The sequence below is a fragment of the Lissotriton vulgaris genome, chromosome 6 (assembly GCF_964263255.1).
Source record: "Lissotriton vulgaris chromosome 6, aLisVul1.2, whole genome shotgun sequence".
Lineage (NCBI taxonomy): Eukaryota > Metazoa > Chordata > Amphibia > Caudata > Salamandridae > Lissotriton > Lissotriton vulgaris.
Genome location: NC_141694.1, coordinates 1,302,676,991 through 1,302,697,945, shown reverse-complemented (window position 1 = coordinate 1,302,697,945; position 20,955 = coordinate 1,302,676,991). Strand labels below are relative to the sequence as shown.

Sequence of the window (20,955 nt, the reverse complement as noted above, 5' to 3'; positions counted from 1 at the left end):
GTACCACAACTTCAGTTTGTTATATACATGTATTTACTTGTTGTTTCCTTTTTTTTAAAACCATAGTTATATAACTAATATAAATGCATATTCATCATCATATGACATTCACAGTAATGTTTTCATTGTTCACAATAAACATCCACATATTTTTTACACATTCAAATTATCTCCATAAATTTCTCTATGCACATGTTATTACTACTGGACCATATTTAGTGTCTGGCCCAATGCATTTCGGAACGAAGTTCCTTCCTCAGGGGCTGTATTCTGCAAATAAAAATTGCAACTATTCTACATATATCTATACATTAATATATACATATCATCAACATAATAGAATCAGTGGGGTCTAACAATGCAACTTCACAAACTTATATTATTTGCACATAATGACGAATTACTCTCACTAAACATTTTCTGTATGATGCATGGTTAACTTGCAGTATATTTCCATTTGTTTACAGGTGGATATGTGATGTTCTATGTTCAAAAATTTCGACTTCATAAACAACCAATTAGGTGTTCTAATGAAACATAGATAGTACTATTGATGCTAATCGTGCGATTATACGCACACGGGGTGTGTCTCTTTAGTCCTGCTGATGTAAAAAAAAATGAAATGGTATTCATGATTACTCCTAAATAGCGACGTCAAGTTATTACATAGATAAATGGAGTACTGTTTATTCTAGTGAAATAGTAGAAACCCTGTTCTACCCACTAAGTTTACCTGTACAGCTCTCTGATGTTAAGGTAACTGTTGCTTCGAGGAATATACAGGATCCAGTATCTGGTGTCTCTGCAACTAAATGTATAATTTCTGTAAGACCATTTACCTTTTCTGTATATAATATCTAATGAACGTGGTAATTATATTTACAAACTCACCAACTTGGAAGTGAAAAGGGCTTCCCTCACAATGTGAGGCTGTTACAGAATTCCTTGTGTTCGCTCGTTACTAAAAGAAAAACTATACGTGAATTAGAGGAAGAGATCTTTAACATAAAGAAAGATTTAGAACGACAATTGGAAACCTCCACATGGAGTGCAACACTAGAAGAAATGAATGCTAGATTGGACAAATATAGTAAAGAGTTACAAGAAGGGAAAATCAGGAAGTATCGGAGGGACACAGTGGACTATAAGCTCAATGAAGTGTATACTTGGGCTGAGATCTACGCTAGGAAAAGATTCTCCCAAAACAAGAAAACTACATCGTCATCAGAGGAAAGTGTAGCTACGGAGTTAGACACATCAATGAGCAGACCACCAGCAACTAAAACCACAGAACAATCCACCAAAACAAATGCAGAGAAAGGAGGAACAACTGGAAAGGAAATGATAGCCACAACTTCGTCGTCTACTTCGTCTTTTTTGTTACAGGCTACGGATCGACAACAAATTCCTTCGAGTCCACCACGAAGACAAACAAGCCCACGAGAACAGTAGAGCAAGTACCACCAAAACCAGGAAAGGACAAGGCAGGAAAACAATTAAGAAGCGGGAAGAATCTAGTTTGATAATTAACATTTCGTCGCTCCCGTTAACTTCTCAAGAGTTGGGTATATAATAATGTATAGATATATGTAGAATAATTGCAATTTTTATTTGCAGAATACAGCCCCTGAGGAAGGAACTTCGTTCCGAAATGCATTGGGCCAGACACTAAATATGGTCCAGTAGTAATAAGATGTGCATAGAGGAATTTATGGAGATAATTTGAATGTGTAAAAAATATGTGGATGTTTATTGTGAACAATGAAAACATTACTGTGAATGTCATATGATGATGAATATGCATTTATATTAGTTATATAACTATGGTTTAAAAAAAAAAAGGAAACAACAAGTAAATACATGTATATAACAAACTGAAGTTGTGGTACGATGAGAATTATTTCAAATTTAACTAAAGGGTAAGATTTGAGAACATTGAGTTCATTAGGAACAGTGCACACTAGAGCAGGTTTTCCTGTTCCATCTCCAAGGGTTACAAACCCACACTAAAATGCATGGCTGTGATTTCAAAGACCGAGCACATAGTTACCTGGGGTTAGCGACTCTTTCATATACCTGCTACCCCCTTTATTTGCCAGTCTACTCGTGTCCGGAAGGATCACGTGTCGAATCTCGAAGCCCGCTTCCGTCGGGTCTTCTGGACACAGAGACAAGGACAGAACCACAGATCGAAATGTGTTAGCGTAGCGCAAGCCCAACAAGTGTTCTAATTTCTCGCTTACTGTCAGCAGCTCCAGGGCTCTAATGGAATGCAGAGCCCCTCATTCTCGCAATACACCCTGTCGACAAGCGCTCCTCAATGCGCATCTGATTCCGCCTAGTTACCGCCCCCGTTTACCATTACCATCCTGCATTCGCCGACCAAGTCAAGGAGCTTACCACCAACCGGTCACCGGCACAGCTACTTCTCGACCGCGGCTCCTCCCGGCTCTGCAAGGCCGATATCAGCGGGCGCGTCTCGGCGCATAGGACGTCGCGTGTCACGTGACTGCGAGCATCCCGTGTGGCGGCCATCTTACAGTGGGTTCCATTTCCCATCTACTGGCTGATAATACAGTATCGACGATCATTTTAAATCAATAATTGTTTTTTTTTTTGGGGGGTTCAAATCTGCTTTATTGTATGAGATGAAGTGCAATACACAGCTTGTTTTGACCACAACCCGGAGGCCGGCAGCAGAGTGGAATAGTCAGTACACAGCCATGTAGCCGGCATCCCGGGGGCCCGGCGGCGCGTCATATATACATGTTAAACTTGTTCCGCAGCTGGTGGTGTAGGACAGGCAAGGATGAGCAGCAGTTGAACAGAGTTTTTTCGAGAGAAGATTCTCTCCGTTTTGTTGAAGGTCAGAACAGTAAACAAAACACCCCAACTAGGTAGCAACGAAGAGGCAGTTCATGACTGTGTAGTAGGATAGGTGATAGTGTTCTGGCGTGGCAAACCAGGCAAGCAGAGGTGTGTATGATATCTCGTGTCCAGGACACCTGCCCTAACACAATAGAAACCAACAAGGGCCGGTTGTATGAAGGTGTATAATGCCCTGGAATGTCGCCCGCTGAAGACGTAAGAGCGTGCAGTGAGTATGGGATAGGGTATGCATGTGCAGAGAAAGGGGAGCGATAGGCCAGCCAAGGCGGGACAGTCTGAAATGTCAGTGACCGCACAGGGGTATAGGGAGGCACGGACAAGGGAACCCAGATAGCCCAGCAGTGACTTTAGGTTAGGTCTAGAACAGAGCCCGGGGTCCTAAGTTATGACAAGTTGACTTTCCGACTGAGCGCCGTCGTCCGGGCGTGTAAGCAGATAGCGCACCAGTGGATCCCAGATGTCACTGGGACGACACGAGGGAGGCAGCAGTTCAGCAAAAGTAGTATGCTGATCTTGGCAGTATATCAAATCTGTAAGCCAGTCCTTGAATTTGGGCGCCCTTCCTCTGCCCCAACGGCACGCGACATGCCGCTTGGCCAAGAGCAGGGCAGTGTCAACGAATTTCCTGCAACCTCTAGGCATCTGCATCATATACCCAAGGAGGGCCATCAAAGGGTCCGCAGGGACCGCCTCCCCCACCATCTCCGCAAGAGCCTCCGTCACTTGCCGCCAGTAGTGAGCCACCTGGGGACATTCCCACGCCAGATGAAGAAAATCAGCATGGTCGGCACGACAGCGCTCACATCGGTCATCATCTGTCAACCCGAATCTACGTTTCCGCACCGGCGTGTAGTACACCCGCTGAAGGAATTTATAGTGGATAATTTTTAATCTGCTACTGGCAGAGATGCGGGAAGTGAGTGCACAGCAATGGTGCCATTGGTCGTCCGACACATCAGTGGCAAGCTCAGCAGACCAGCGCAGACGAGCGTTGGATTCCGGTTCTGGAGCAGCACTGCGGATCTGACGGTAGAGTCCAGAGACCAAATGTGTCCCGTCCTGCGATCCTAATAGGAATTGTAGTGGAGGCAGGACCTCGGGCTCATCAGGGTAGTCGGGTAAGATGTCCCTCATCCCCGCACGCAAACAAATGTAATAAAAGAGCTCGAGGGGAGTACGCTCATGTGTTTTGAAAAACAGGTCTGCCGATTTGAAGTCACACTCATGGAACAAATCACCCCAGCAAGTGACATGTAGTTTATCACAGAGATGTCGGAAACCCAGTTCCGATAAAAGGGTACGTTTTGGGTGATAGGCAAGCGGCAACCTGGGTGAGTAGAGCAATGGGCAAGACAAACTTTTAGCTATGCGGCGCCACGCATCCAAGGTGCAGGAAACTGAGGTATTCGGCGTGGTTATGGACGTCTCAGGACAGTGCATCAGTCCATTGAGCGGGAGTGGGTGCACGATCCAGTCTTCTACCGCTATGTGCGGCATGAAGGGGGTAGGAGCCATCCAGTGGTAGGCAAAGTGCGCCTGTGTGCACTGGTAGTATGCCTCAAAATCAGGGACATCAAAAACCCCCCCTGTCATAGGGAAGGGTCAGCGTCGACCATTTTAGCCGGGGGCTCTTGCCTCCCCAGAAAAGCCTGCGCAACTCCATTCGGAGCGTCTTGAAGAAGAAGGCACCAGGGAAATAGGGAATATTGAGGAAAAGATACAGAAAGCGGGGTAATATCACCATTTTTATGAGCGAAGCTCTTCCGGCCATGGAAAGTGGCAGCGTGATCCATCTGTCGACGGAGGCAGTCAATTTGGTTATGGCCACTCCATAATTGGATCGCAGTGTCTCGTCCTTATCACGAGAGATGCGGATTCCCAAATAACGAAGATCCTCCCGACACCACTCCAATGGGTAATCGAGAGTGAAATCATGTACCGCATCTGTTAGGGGGAAAAATTGCGACTTGGCCCAGTTGATGTGGACTCCTGACACCCCGCCAAACAGAATAAATTCCCGAAGTAGGGGATTGAGCTGTGTCTCAGGATATTTAACGTACAGCGTGATGTCATCCGCATAAAGGGATACGTCAATTTGTCGCTGCAGGCACTGCACTGGCCCAGTTCGATGCAGCTGTCGTAAGCGACAGGCGAGAGGTTCAACCGCAATGGCAAATAACAGGGGAGAGAGTGGGCATCCCTGACGGGTGCCTCTTGTGAGTGCGATACGTTGTGACAGGCATCCGTTAATTAGCACCCTTGCCGTGGGATCCGTATATAGAAGGCGGACCCAAGATAGAAACAATTTAGGGAACTCCATGCTGGCAAGAACCGAAAAGAGGTAAGGCCACTCGATCGAGTCGAACGCCTTGGTGGCATCGAGGAATACAGCTGCCACAGGAGTGTCAGGGTGAACCGTGCGGAGCAAGGAGAAGAGGGTGCGAAGGTTGTGGGACGTAGATCTGCCCGCCACAAAGCCAGACTGATCAGGCAATACAAGGCTGGTCATTAATAGCGATAGCCGGGTGGCCAGTGCCTTAGCAAGTATTTTGACATTGCAGTTTAAGAGGGAGAGTGGACGGTAAGAATCGCATGATGTGGGATCTTTATCAGGTTTTAAGAGGGAGGTGATCACTACCTCGCGCATAGAGCAGGGAAGTACCCCGTCAGCAAGGGATTCCGTTAACACCTCACGGAGCACGGGTGCCATAATGTCAATGTAGACTTTGTAAAACTCGGCAGGTATGCCATTGAGTCCTGAAGCCTTGCCATTCTTAAGGGACATGATGGCCTCGCGAACCTCATTGAGCTCAAAAGGCGCCGCCAGAAACTCCCTGTCCCCATCGCTGAGCCAGCATAACGCCACATCGTGGAGGTACGCAGCATATGGCACGTCTGTCTCTGCCGTGGAAGTGTAAAGTGAGGAGTAGTGTGCTGTGAATGTGTGCAGTATCGTATCTGAGTCTCTGACAGTGGAGCCGGAGGCATCAATGAGTTCTAGTACGGTATTATGCGCCCGTGAAGGTTGCGTGAGCGCAGCAAGCACCCTCCCGGGCCTATCACCTTCACAGTATTTACGGGCTATCCAATGTTTACCCCGGTATTTCGCCTCCCTGGCAGTCTCCTCCTCATACCTTGATAGTGTCTCCCTAAAGGTAGCATGCAGTTCTGGGTCAGTTTCTGATATCATGCGGAGTTCCAGAGCCCGCAGTTCCTTTTCCAGTGTGGTAATCGAATGTAAAATATCACGTAGTACCCCGTGGCTCTTAGATATGCAGTACCCCCTGATAGTGACCTTGAACGCCTCCCATATGTGTTCGACTGACTCAACTGACCCCTTATTTCTAGGAAAGAAATCCGCTATCTCCTCCCCCAGCTCAGTGCGAAACAGGTTGTCAAGAAGTACGTCAGGGCATAGTCTCCACTGCGGTCGCGGAGTGTCCCACCCAGGAGTACGGAACCGCAAAAACACAGGGCTGTGATCAGAATAGGTTCTTGGCAGATGATTCACCCCCACCAGCTCCGCAGCAATACCCCTGGTGACCAAAAAGTAATCCAAGCGTGCCCATGTCCCGGTGTGAGAAGTGAAGTGTGTACCCTCCCTTTTATGAGGATGCAAGTGTCTCTAGGCATCTAAAAGACCACCCTCCTCCACAACTCCCTCCAATGCCTCTCTGGCCCTAGGCTTATAGGAGCCAACACCATCCGCTCTGTCTAAGGAGGGCATCAGCGCTAGGTTGAAATCCCCACCCCAAACTACGTGTCGTGCCCCAACAGCCACAATCTTACCCCATAGAGTGGTAAAAAGGCAGGTGTATCAACATTTGGTGCATGTATGGACACAAAGAGGTATAGGTTGCGGCCTATTCTGCCCCACAACAGAGCATAACGGCCCTCTCTGTCTACCACTTCCCCAAATCTTTGAAAAGGCACATTTCGGGCGATGAGAATTGCCACACCTCTTGCATAAGTCGAATACGAGGAAAAAGTACGGTTTCCGGCCCATCTTTTCGCAAAAGTGGTGCTGCTCTGTGCGGGCAGATGCGTCTCCTGCAACATGGCAACCTGTACAAGATGTCTATCGAGGTAGGCAATAACATTTCGGCATTTCTTAGCATTATTCAATCCCCGGACATTCCAAGATAAGCATGTCAGTTGCGCATTCGCATTCAAAGCAGCCATGGACATAGCAACAATGAACATGGTAGTGCCCGAGAGGGCCGCATAGTGTAACCACCTCCGCCCTGCCAGAGTATACACCAGGTTATTGTACACATACATAGTCTAGTCAATGAAAGCCTCTCAGAGCCCATTCTCCCCCCACCCACCCCAGCATCCCAATCATGCCAGTGGCCGCACATCCCCCCCAGTAGTCCCCTCTCCCCCCTTCCCCCCCAACTGTAGTAGCGCGAACAACAAAAACAGTAACAGGACCATGGGGATCACCCAGTAGGGGTAAAACATAGAGTGCGCACAGCCACTTCCCGGTCCTTAGCTCCAGAACTGCACCGCCCTCAGTGGAGACTTGGGCCAAGAAAGTGGTCCTTGGTTTACATTACCACAGGGGTGCAGAGTCCATGCAGGTCCATCGTTCATGAATCACCCCAACGTCCGAAGTCCGAAGTCCGAACCGCTGGGTGAGTGCCAGCTGGCGTAGAGAAGACTCGACTTGTAGTGCATGTGGACAGCTAGTCGTCGTGTGGCGCTGGCGATAGGTCGGCATCTTCCTGCTCATCTGCAGCAGCGTCGTCTTCCCTCCGTGCCCTTCGTATCGATTTTAGGAAGTCCTCTACTTTTTGCGGGTTAGTGAAAAATATTTGCTTACCCTGATGGGTAACTCGAAGCTTCGCAGGGTACAAGAGAGCATAGTCTATCTGGGCCTCCCGCAACTTTTTCTTCACCGGCAGAAACTTGCGCCGTTCATCCTGAACCATCGGCGTGAAGTCTGGGTAGACGGAGAAGGTAACCCCGTTATACTGCAGCGATCTTTGAGTCTGGGCCGCTCTGAGGGCAGTGTCGCGATCACGGTAGTTCAAGAGCCGAGCAATGATGGGCCTTGGCGGAAGGCCAGGCTTAGGCACAGGCGCCAGGGAGCGGTGGGCCCTCTCCACAATAAATTGAGGCGAAAAAGCATCCTCCCCGATCGAGCCTCTGAGCAATTTTTCAACGTACAGTTCCATCCTACCCGTGAAGTCGGCCAAATCGCTTTGTATCCTCTCAAGTTGTTCTTTAGCATCGGTAAGTGCTGGATTACCCTTTATGTTTTCCTCCAGTTCTAGTATTTCCTTAGCAGCTCATCACTGAGTCTTTTCGCGGTATTAATGATGAGGATGAGCCAGTCCCGCGTACATTTATTTGCAACGTAACACCTAAAGAAGCAAACTTCATTGTCAACAAGAAGTCCCGCATTCCGGCGTTTTACATCTTGCCAAAGATCCACAAACCCCAGAGACCGCCCCCTAGACGCCCAATAGCGTCGGGCATCCAGTCAGTACTGGAGCCTTTGTCGCAATTTGCAGACTTTTTTCTACGTGAGGCAGTGATCACCCAGGAGTCCTATGTTCAGGATACAACTGACATTTTGAACGTGCTTGATGGAGTGCATTATGATCCCAGTTCACAATTCATAGTAACTATCGACATAGAATCACTATATACTAGCATTTACCAGGACGCCACGCTGGTGGCAGCAGCACGGGCCCTGGGAGAATTAGAGTGGTTCTATGATACGCCCATCACCTTTGTCATGCAATGCATTGAACTTGCATTGACAAGGAATATATTTGAATACAAGAACCAACTCTATCTGCAGGTGTCTGAGACATCCATGGGGGCCACATTTGCCCCTAGTCTGACCTGCATTTATGTGGGCCAGTTTGAGGTGAATGTGGTCCTCCATAGGGATAATAATCCGTTCAGGGAACACATCTCCCTGTGGAGGAGATATATTGACGACGTCCTCTGTATCTGGACTGGTACAGAGGACGTCCTCCTTGAATTTCTTGCATGGCTCAACCAGATGGATGATTGTCTCAAATTCACATGGTCAATCAATAGAACCACAGCTGTCTATCTGGATGTTGACATTGCAGCGATTGATTACAAACTGGTCACAACTGTACATCACAAGAAAACTGACAAAAACTCCTTGCTCCACTACAATCCTTCCACCCACGAGCCTTATGGGACAATCTTCCTGTGGGGCAATTTTTGCGCTACAGGCGTAATTGCTCCACTACTGAATCCTTTGTTGAGCAATCGGAGGAATTGGCTGTGAAATTGACTGCCAGGGCATACCCTAAGAAGGTGGTTAAGCAAGCGTGGAAACGGGCCCTAAATACGCCCCGTGAAGCACTCCTTGAACGTCATGTAAAAATGAAACAGGAATGCATACCAGTGGTTACGACCTTTGATCCCTTGTCCACCAAACTACGGCAGATTGTAAGAAAGCATTGGTCGATCCTCGATACGAGTTTGAGCAAGATGCCACCTCCACGGTTTGCTTTCAAGAGAGCCACGAATCTGAAGGATAAACTGGTCCACACCCGCACCCCGCAATCTGTGTACGCGGATAAGCTACCACCGGGCCACCATCCATGCACTAGTTGTTTGGTGTGTAGTTTAACAAAGACCACGAAGACAGTTACCCTGAGGGACGGTAAAGTCTGGCATCTCACTAGGTTCAGTAACTGCAACACTGTCAATTTAATTTACAGATTGACATGTAAATGTGGGCTTCACTACATTGGACTTACGTCCAGGAGAGTTAAAGTCCGCATACAAGAGCACCGTAGCACCCTGAGAGCCAAGAAATTGACCACTAAGTTGGTACAACACTACAAGGAAATGAGACATGATCCTAAGGACCTTGAGTGGGTTGTACTCGAGAGGGTGATGTGCGAAAGTCATAATGTCGAGAACATTTTGGCGAGAAAAGAAGCCCGATGGATATATCAGGAACAAGTAGACCGTGATGGATTAAATGATTTGATCGAGTGGAATAAAATCACCAAACGTTGAACAATATGAAATACCCATACAGATTCAATTGTTTGTGGCCATCTAAAACCTGTATTACATCAATTCTGTGATTATCTATCTATACTTATGGTGTAGGGTAGATGTTTGTGCAGCACGTTTTATACTTTGGGACCCACTCGATATATTCAGTGTAAACCCCCTTTTTTCATGTAATTTTCTAAACGCATTGTGTAGACTCTTACACCCCCAGTCGAGTTCAGTGTATGACATCCAGCAAGTAAGAACCAATGCAAATGAGCATGACAAACTGGCTTTATATTGCAGGTCTTCTTGTAATTTCTTAAAAATTTCTTTTGATTAAATTCCCTGAATTCCTGGTATGCCTTATATGAAATGGTGGCTAATAGTGCTGACAATTATTGATTTAAAATGATCGTCGATACTGTATTATCAGCCAGTAGATGGGAAATGGAACCCACTGTAAGATGGCCGCCAGATGGGATGCTCGCGGTCACGTGACACGCGACGTCCTATGCGCCGAGACGCGCCCGCTGATATCGGCCTTGCATAGCCAGGAGGAGCCGCGGTCGAGAAGTAGCTGTGCCGGTGACCGGGTGGTGGTAAGCTCCTTGACTTGGTCGGAGAATGCAGGATGGTAATGGTAAATGGGGGCGGTAACCAGGCGGAATCAGATGCGCATTGAGGAGCGCTTGTCGACAGGGTGTATTGCGAGAACGAGGGGCTCTGCATTCCATTAGAGCCCTGGAGCTGCTGACAGTAAGCGAGAAATTAGAACACTTGTTGGGATTGCGCTACGCTAACGCATTTCGATCTGTGGTTCTGTCCTTGTCTCTGTGTGCAGATGACCCGACGGAAGCGGGCTTCGAGGTTCGACACGTGATCCTTCCGGACACGAGTAGACTGGCAAATAAAGGGGGTAGCAGGTATATGAAAGAGTCGCTAACCCCAGGTAACTATGTGCTTGGTCTTTGAAATCACAGCCATGCATTTTAGTGTGGGTTTGTAACCCTTGGCTCATTTTAATGATTTTTTACAATCTTGTTGTTGATACCATCATAGGTGTGTGTGGAAAGAAAGTGGCAATTACAGTGGGTAACCCCCATTCGCCCTGAAGAAGTTGCGCAAAATAAAAGCAACGAAACATGTTGGCACCTATGACCCACCTGAGACTACATATGGTGTGAGTCATTTTTACTTGGGAGGTTTCACAGCCCAGAATAAAACTCGAGTGGCCAGTGAACTCTTCCATTTTAATTGTGTGAGATTCACGTTTTCTTTCTCACTGGGGGTTGTTATGTTTCTGTGTTAAATGTGCACACAAATATAGCAGTGTAAAATATTAACCTGTTATAGTTAGAACACTCAGCAGATTGCGGGGCTGATGTTGAGAAAAAGCACTGTTATATGTTGTTGGTCTTTTTCTGATGTTTTGTTTCCTTTTCCCACTGTTATGAGAGTGAGTAACCAATGATGATAATTGGGATCACTGACAAATACTAGTCAGATAGACCGGATTGGCGGTTCTTCCGTGAGGTGCTCACTCTCTTTTCCACATTTTTTCTCCCACGAGTATTATTTGGTGGGTGATGGTACGGCGTCAGATTGGTTGGTTGCAGTGTGAGTACCGGATTGAAAATTCTTTACACTCAGATGGATGGAAAAGCCAAAGTATACTTGGCTGGTGATAATTAAAAATTTTGTTAACACGATCCACGCTACATTTGAATTAAAGTAAGAGTGTTGTGGGAGACAGGCCAGTATTTGTGTATCATGATTTGAGTGGGGGGCGGCCTGCATCCTTATATCTCTCCCCCTGAGACTCCAATTAGTTGGAAAAGGGAAGTCGTTAGGCCTATAAAGTGGAATACCTCTGGCGCTGGGGCAGAAAAAGCGGAGAGTACTGTAACTGGAAGAAGGCTTAATGACTGGTGGGCCAGTACTGTGATTTCAGGCTCTAGAGGATCCTAGATGGTTCCATTGATGATTCCGTTACTTGTTCTTGGATAGACAGGGTGGCTGGTAAAAGCGTGGTTTCGTATCGAGACGGGGTCTGTACCGGGGCACCCCCTATTGGATTTTCAGGGTTGATTAGGGGGGGTGCAGTAGCTGCCGATGGTCCCATTTCTTCTTTTAGGGCCCCTGTATTTAGATTGTTCAGCGTATTGGTGGGGCTATGTCTTCTCTCCCCTGATTTTGTTGGATGAATGGACAGACTGGGATCTGGAGGGGCTGGTACAACTCAAACTTTTTGTGGTAAGTTTTCTGAGTGCTGGGGGTTTAATGGAGAGGCGAGAGTCAGTTGGTTGTTGGGGTTAAGGTGGAGTAATGCTCCTGCATCTCTGATGAAGGAAAGTTTAGAGTAAATTTTAGGTTGGAATATTTTTTTCCCCTGGAGCGCAGATTGCTTCTGGGTAGTTATTGTTCCTACCTCTCTTGGGTCATGATCAAGGTCTACTAGCATAGTTCCTGGCGTTCCTGGTGTTTCGAGGGCCTTGCAAGTGGCCTTTTCCCTTCCAGTCGGGGTAATTGGAGTTTAGGAATCACTATTGGTCGGCTAGTTTGGGACCTTGGGGTTCTTACTTTTATTTTTCCTGGTATTGGTGGTGGTGGTGAATGTTATGGCTCGCTTCTTCTTGCCAGACCTCATTGTCGCCTTGACGCCTTCTACGGTGGATTAGGCTGGAGTGATCGGCAAATTTTGGGTTTTTCGTCCTTTGCCGCTTTTTTCCTGATTGTTTCCTAATAGTTGAGGATGTGTTTCAATGCTGGACCTGTTCGGCTCCTAGTTGGTAATAGTAGTGGGTTGGCAGCATGGTGGGGATGCTGATGACGACGCCGTCTGTTTGAGTTGGTTATTGGTTATTTGCGGTTTGTGTCGGGTCTTACTAAGTTAGCGCTGCTTTGATTGATTTTGCTTGGCTTTGATGGACTGCCTTTGATTTCTTTTTTTTTTGTATGTGTGGGGTCTTTGTTAGCGTTTGTGGCTACCTTTTGGAGCAGTGGGGACTAGGTTTTGATTTTGGTTGAAGTCACTGTTTTGTGGTTTTAAGGACTTGCGTGCTTCAGTGTTAAAAAAACAGTGGGGTAATGAGGCCGTGTTAGGTTTGTTTGATTGAAGGGCCCCCCCTCGGATTGCTCAATGCAGGACTATTAGTCAGGCCTTGCTAGGCCTTGCTTTTTCCTTTTGGGGCCTCAGTTCGGGTCCTGCGTGGTTTGCCAGATTGCTGGAGATTGTTCAGAGTTATCCGGGGTTGAAGCCGGGAGCTGGGAGCTTAGGGCTGGTGAGCCAGGAAGCTGGAGTGCTGGCTGGGGTACCAGCTGCTTGCCACTCTCCTGCCTGGAGATGCAGGGCACTCACATGTCTTACTGCCTGCTCTCCGGCTGGATTCTGCCACCTGGGTTCGACCCCCGGGGCGGGCTGCCTCATAGCCTGCCCCTCCTCCGGGGCCCGGATGGCCCGCTGGACAGCCCACAGCCCGCAGGGCAGTGGCAGTGGCAGCAGCGAGAGCAATGGAGGCGGCAGCTGAGGTGGGCGTAACTCTTCCACTTCCACCACGTACCCACAGTGCTCAACCAGGGGGGCAGAAACTGGCTGTGACCTGCGATGAATGGGGGCAGGCTGCCTGTGATGTGGCACCGAAGCAGAAGGAGCTGGGTGGTTGCGCAGGGACACAGGGTCAGAGAGCGGGAGTAGACTTGCTGGGTGAACCTGTCCCCGGCTCCCACAGAGTCCCGTTGATGGCGGTGCAGCGGTTCAGGCTTGGCGGGGTAGGGAGGGGCTGTGGGTCGGTGTGTGAGCCGGGGAGCTGCACTTCTCTCTGCCCGCCCGCCTCCACCTCTTGCCGCTACTCTTCGCCGCCGGCCGTGTGCCGGGTTGCCAGTGTGGGTGCCGCTGCTGATGCCTGCACTCCGCTTGGTTTCGGGATCGGACTCAGACTTGGGCTACTCAGGCTCCTCTAGCTTCCTTGCGATTCTCTAAGCTTGCGGCTTGCATTCTTGCCTTCAATGCTGCTCTGTTGCTCGGTTTCTCCAGTCACGTCATACTGGGTGTTTACTGTTGTGCATCTGTGCTCGTATATTTCGTTCACAGATATGGGGAAACTGACTTTGACATCGAGGGACAGTGGAAGGTGATGATGCAGAGGGCTGAACCAAGCAGAAACCGGCCATATGGCAGAGATGAATTCTACTACTTCCTTTTACAACGAAGGTGGTTTCATCCGCATCGTCGTCCTCTGCTGTTCCAAGTGCTTCATGTGTGGGTGGTGCTGGCTTTTCTCCATCCCTGTGTGGCAGTGACAACTCAGGGGCCGGAGGTGGAATGTCTGCCACACTAAATGGCACTGACACTTCAGGGGGCGGAGATGTGGATGTAGTAGTATGAGCAGCATGCATCAGCGCCAGTCCTTGTGGCAGCAATGCCATGAGGATGGTTTTGAGGTAATTGAGGAACCCAGCTACCACTCGCTGGTGTGCAGCCGTGGCAGCCCTGGCAGCCACTCTTTCCACATTGGTCTGCTCCAAGGTCTTGATTAACCTCTGCGTGAGTCCCAACTCCCGGGTGACATCGCTAGAGCCACTCTGACTGAACAGTTATTCTATTCTCTGAGTCAGGGCTCCAGCGATGTCAGCCATGGTCTATTGGAGAGCATGGAGCGGACTTTGGGTTTCCGTTAGGGACCGTGAGTGTTCCCTGATGGGACTTAGACACTCGTGTATGGCAGCTAGTTTGTCTGCCATGCGGTTGAAGCCCACCCGCATCTGTTCAGCCAGCTTCTCCTGGCATCCCATCACACAGCGTTAGAAGGCCATGTGTTCTTCGTGGGGGTCCTGGGAGGCAGCCGTGGTGGTGGGTGCTGCCTGCTGTGTGGTCTGTGCAGGGGGTGGGGTATCCTTGTTGCAGCTGGGCTGCCCTGCTCCAGGTGGTGGGCTGCTGAGGTTGTCAATAAACTCTTGGAGGGCGTCGGAGTCGAAGCTGTGGTGGTCCTCTTCGTCATCAGAGAAGAGAGGGTCGGGCTTCTCTTCAGGAGGTGTTAATTCTCCTTCTGCATTGTGAAGGGGAGGTGCAGTTTAACAATGTGTTCACATGTATGTTGTCGCATTGTACATGTTTACATACAGACTGTATGACTGTGTGCATTGTGAAGGGGAGGTGCAGTTTAACAATGTGTTCACATGTATGTTGTCGCATTGTACATGTTTACATACAGACTGTATGACTGTGTACATTGTGGCTGTTTGGGAGGAGCTGTCTATTTGATGGGGGACAGTGGACATTTCGATAACAGACGCATGTTTGTTTGTACTTGTACATTATCAACTCACATTTCCCTACACCCAGTCAGTACCAGTTGTGTCCTGTGTTCTGTTGCAGACGTGTTGCGGTTTCTGCCACATTGTTGTCAGTGTTGATTTGCCCTGCATGTTATGTGTGTGTGCTGCATTTTGGATGAGTGGCCCCTGCTGCTATGATTTTGCTGCCCCTTATCCCTTTCCTGTAGTGTGCCTTTGACTTCTGTGCTTATACAGTGCTGAGATGTTGCATACTTGGGTATATTGGTCTCTTGGTGGGAGTTGGCATCTGGGGTATGGTTTGTCCGCAAAAATGCTCAGCTTAATTGTGCATTTATATTTGGGCCATTGTGCCCATCTCCCCCGTACACCCAGTCCCTAGTCATTACTCACCCTACTGCTGTTGTGTCCGGTCATGTTGAGCAGTGTCCGGTCCCCCGACTCCAGCCACCATCTCCCCATTGATGACTGTGGACACCAATTTCTCCATATCGTCCAGCTCCTCCTATGGCGCAGGACTCCCACCTCCAGTCTGCATTGCTGCATTCCGGTTATTGGCGAGATTCAGATTGGTTTTGCACTTGACGTCATTCCAGCGCCTCTTGACCTCTTCCATTGTCCTCTTCAGCACTCCCACTGCATTCACCTTGTCCATGATGGACTGCCATAGTCTATTTTTGTTGCCAATGACACAGTGGAGGTGACAAACAGTTGTTGATGGTGTTCTACCACGTCTGTTATCAGGATCCTGTTTTTCTACTCTTCGTACTCTTCTTCTCTTTAGCCTTCCCTGACCCCAGGGCCCAGGCAGGTCCTCCGGGGGGCTTGTGAGGCTCTGGTTCTCATCCGTACTTGCTCCGGCAACATCCATTGTGCTTCTCTGTTGTTTGGCATTTGTTTGACTGTTTTCTTTTTCTACTTTTATGGTGATTTTTCCAGCCTGGCGCATGTGAATTGCAGGCTTGTTGCTGGTTTTCGCTGAGTTTTGTATCGCGATTGGCCTCATCACAGCTTTTTTGACGTTCGTGGTTCGCATTTTTGCGGTGTGGCGTTGGTTTTAACGCAGCCATTTGACGCGTTATCTGGAGACTATCCCATGGAACCGCCTTGTTGTAAATACTTAGTTAACACAGCGTAACTTTCCTGCTATATACTGCAATGTTGAGAATTGCCTTAAGTAACGTTTGCGATGGTTATCACACATTCTTGAGAATATGCCCGAGTATTCTGCACTGACCTGGAGAAGTTATGAGGACCAGGTGAAGCTGGACTTAAAGCTGTGTTCTTGAAGAAAGTGGTTTAAAAGCTGTCTGTCTCTGAAATTCATGACCAGCTATCCCTAGAACAGTTTCTGAAAATATAGGGTGAAATGGAATGTCAAGTTACAAGTAATACACTTTTTGTTAAGGTTAGATTTAAAATTATTTCAACTTCTGGATATCTGGGATATTATTGAAGCCTACCTGAAAGAGATGCACCTTGTAGGCAACTTCTTCTCATTGTTTTCCTACTTGGAGATTTTCAGCCTCAGTTTGCGGCTACTGCAGAAAGTATTTGACTTCCAGGTGCTCTGTCCAGCTCCAGTATCCCGACCTGCCCCAGCAAAGGGGTTTGAGCTCCGAAAAAGTTTCTGATTCCAAAGGAAAAACGAATGACTGTAATGAACCTCTAGGCTGTACCCAACCCTTGCCACTTCATGGTAGACCTGAACAGATTTCAAGGTCCCATTGTTTGATACGAATGTTTTGTACATGTTCTTTAAAAATTCATAACTCCTAATCCCCTTAACCATTTATTACTGTGAACTTTTCCTTTTAGGCAATGCATGATATTCTTTTTTTACAAAATGTGTTGGTTATTTTATCTGAATTATTTCTTGCCTTTAAGTCTTTTCTCATGCTCTTGTGTAAAACACATGGATATTCCACGTGGAAAGCCTGCTACTTAAGCCTGGCTACAACAGCTAAGCCCAGGATTCCTCACTGATTCACCGTTTGCTTTTCCGGTGCTAAAACCATCAGTGCCCAGCCATAGCTTGCATCAAGATTGAGTCCTCTATCTCTTATAATTATCAATCTAGTTTCTTACAGCACTTGACCACCATTTAAACGCTTTCACTGTATGCCTAAGAAGTCTCATCCTTCCAAGGAGAGTTGGGCATTTCAGTGGTCGGAAACCCATTAAAAATATGACACAAATACATTTATTTTGCAGTCCAATTTCTTAAAAGATGTCTAAAGAACCGTAGCTTTTGTAGACAGTTGTAATAAACAGTGTATGCAGTCTGACATTACCCCATCTGGTTGCATATTTTTTCACATTTACCTTTCAGTTCCATTCATTTTTCAGAACTATCATTTCAAGGTAGATTTTGAAAGATATATTATGACTGAGAAGTGACTTGCAGGGGCCATGGTAAAATAATTAAAACAATCACAAACTCTCAGTCAATATATTGCATGAATAGCAACGTTAGATAGATTTTTAAAAAATCCGACATGGGCTTCTGCTCAGGGTACAGAAACATTTCAGATTCAGAACCAGACACCTCATATACAAGTAAAGCACTCACGTTTTGCAGGCTTTCGGTCTGAGACTTTACTAGTGATGATATTGCCATAACAATTCTTTATCATTATAAATGATAAAATGCCTTCACTTCAGACATCAAATGATAGCAATAAAAGCCTCGCATCATTGCCCTCTTGCATCAAAGTCAGAACATCCGCATGCAGGGCCTCATTCCCAGTTATGGGGAAGTCATGATGCAAATGGGGGATGTTTCCCTGGAGCATTATCATGTCACCTCACCCAAGTAATGGATATTTTCTCTTGTTCTGACTTGCAAAACATAGATCTTGTGGAATTTCTCAGCAAAGGTGTTACCAGGTATTACCTGAAAACATTTGTGCATGGACAAAGCAACGGGTCAGTATGACATTTTTAAGCTACTTTAAATACCGATTTTTCCCCGAATTGGTGTTCCCCTGCAACTTGGAATGATGTCTCAAGTGTCTTACCTCCTCAATTGTTAACACACATATATGAGTTAAAAGTAATTATGGAAATTGATATTTGTTTCCCTGAACATCAGGTTGGCAGTGTCTGAAAATATGTACATTTTGTGTCTAAATACCAGCCATTTTTCTGAGTAAATAATCTATTTTGCTAAATTATAGCTTGTCATTTCAAGCCGCGAACTGCAAAATGCAAACTGTGTACATTCTGCGATATCCAGATCATTCATAACTTTTCTGTAGGTCTGAAAAAGCTAGTTATTTAATTATTTTGCTCAGGGTTGTACACTTTAGCACATGCTCAGTGTAAGTAACAAATGGGAGCTTGGATGAGATGCAGAAAAGAAGGGGATATCAGGTGAGGAGCTAATCATATCATTACAATGTACACAAGTAGTTTCAGTCCAGTCCTCCTGCCTCCCATTGCCTAACCCTGGGAACCCATCAAGACAACTTTCTAGCCCCTAGTGGGTATGCTAAACGATTGGGTATCGAGAAGGTAGAGAGTTCTGCAGAGGACTATTAATGGCCATACATTATTAGGCACTGCTTCTAGTGTAGACTGGTTGTTGTTGAGAACCTTTGTAGTTATATTTTAAACATGAAGTATTTCTCTCTTTTTTATTTTACAAATAATTTCTGACACCTAAAAATGGCATCTTCAAGAACATTCGTTGTCATTGGTCAACCAGATCTTACAACTTTTACCTTCTCTGTCTTAATTTAGATATCAGCGGATGGACGCTTGGTGAGCCGAGCCAATATATCTTCCACCCCTCTCTTATCAGCAACGTTATTTGGACGCTGGTATGAAAAGGACCCTCCTCCGAAGAATGATGCTTCGAAAAAAAATTGGAATGATTATATGCTCATGATACTAACAATTTATGCTGCCATACAAAATCTCATTTTTTATGTTACAAACTTGTGAAACTATTAATTAGCCACTGAATACTTCATTTATTCCATTACTACACGTCATACATTTGTAGAAGAATCTCTAATGAAAGACACATTTGGAGTATATTTCACAGGAATATAAGATACAGTTTTCACTTTTACATGTCTTCATTTCCTACTTTACAAAAAATGTAGGTGCATATTATCAAGGGCCATATCACGACTTTACCTGGACTTTTTCTCGCTAAAGCAGCGATATTTTTATCGCCCTATACGCAAGCTGTTGCTAACAGCAGTTAGCGACAGCTTATAGGCGATAGCTACAGGTTTGGGGCCCGCTTTGCATGTCAGCGATATTTATCGCTAGTGACATGCAAAGTGGCCGTACGCAACCTGAAAGCAGTCGCTAACACAGCTATCGCCTATTAGCTAGGCAGGTGAAGCGATTAAAAAATTCACGCTAAGCTCGAATATCGCTTGAAACTAACGCCTGCTCAGACCAGGACTTAACCTGTATATCCAATGGGAGGTGGCTATTCAGGTTAAGTCCCCATTAGCGATAATGCCTGAATATCGCTGGATTTCCAGCGATATTCACGCATTGAGCCGCTATCGCCGGATATTTTATCGCTTTAGAGATAAACGTTGCTAATAGCACGTTATCGCAGCGATAATATCCGGCGATGTGAGGCGATAAAAAAAAATGTGCTTAGCTCATTTAGCTATAATTATCGCTATTTGTTGATAATATGCCCCTTTGTGTTTTTTGGTAAATTATAAAAAATGATATTTTCACTAATACCTCCAACTTGGGTTTGAGCAACATCTTTGATTGTCTAGGTGGCATTACCTCCAGATCAAAGTCACTGGTATAAGACAAATTCCTGGAGGATAGGTAGAACGCTAGAATCATTGAGGTGCTTGATGTGGCCACAGTAGTAAGGTATGTGCCTATCTCTACTTCCATGGGGATGTATCTAACCTGCATAACTCATGCTGAGCAAATATTTTATCTTACCCAGTCCATATTTCACGTTATGCTCTTTTACACATTGTATTGTACTATACGAGTCTGTTTCTTGCGCCTCATTTTAAGTAATATGAATCTGACGTCACATCACAAAGGTTTATACTTTTTTCAATGCTTGTCTACCCAACAATCTGTTTCTCTGTTTTAAATTATATACTCGCTGCTTCAAGATTGAGGAAAAAGTATCCTTCACAAATTTTTACTTTTAATACAGAGCACGCCTTTCTTGAACGACATTTTGAAACCTCTTTTAATGAATTTAACATAATCATTTTGGGTTTCGCATTGAATTTTAACATGTATTTTTTTTACCTTGTTGCTTTAATGGTGATGTTTTGAACGAATAAAATAAGTCTTTGACCTTTGATATTTTCACTAATGTTTATGTTATTGGCAATGGCGCCCATCTACAACACCGTGCTCCCAGTCTCTCTGCGCAGCAGCCCTTCCCTTAAATTCTAAGAGCTGTTTTCCTATTTGCCATTTTTTTTAAACGAGTGTGAAGAGAAACGTGGCAGTGTTATTCTGTTTCGCTGCTCCTCGCCTGGGTGCACCTAGAAGGACTAGCCCTCATTTTCAGTAACTGCATGCCTGTAATAATTTCAAATTCTCTGTTTGTGTATTGTGGAATGGAGCTAGTAAACCAAAGTAATTGCAAAGTATTATCAGCGACCTCTAGCTCTAGCCTTCCTTACCTCCCACACCTCACTTCCCTAACCAGGCTTTTGTGCTCTGTTATTTCCTTTCTATCCTATAATCTCATGGCAAGAGTTCACAGCACCTTCTCCCTGATGAGTGGCTACCGCTTCTGTGCAGTGGGTCTAT

The 20,955-nt window shown here is 46.3% G+C and overlaps 1 protein-coding gene across 2 annotated transcripts in view; it reads left to right on the top strand.

Annotated features, from left to right (window-relative positions):
* LOC147708820 (pantetheinase-like) overlaps window positions 1-20,495 on the top strand; it is a 359,649-nt gene extending 339,154 nt beyond the window's left edge. For both annotated transcript variants that reach the window (XM_086927439.1, XM_086927438.1), the window contains exon 7: window positions 18,928-20,495. In XM_086927439.1, the coding sequence (XP_086783565.1) occupies window positions 18,928-19,131 (204 nt within the window). In that variant the 3' untranslated portion in view covers window positions 19,132-20,495. The remainder of the gene's footprint in view (window positions 1-18,927) is intronic.
* Window positions 20,496-20,955: the final 460 nt, after the last annotated feature.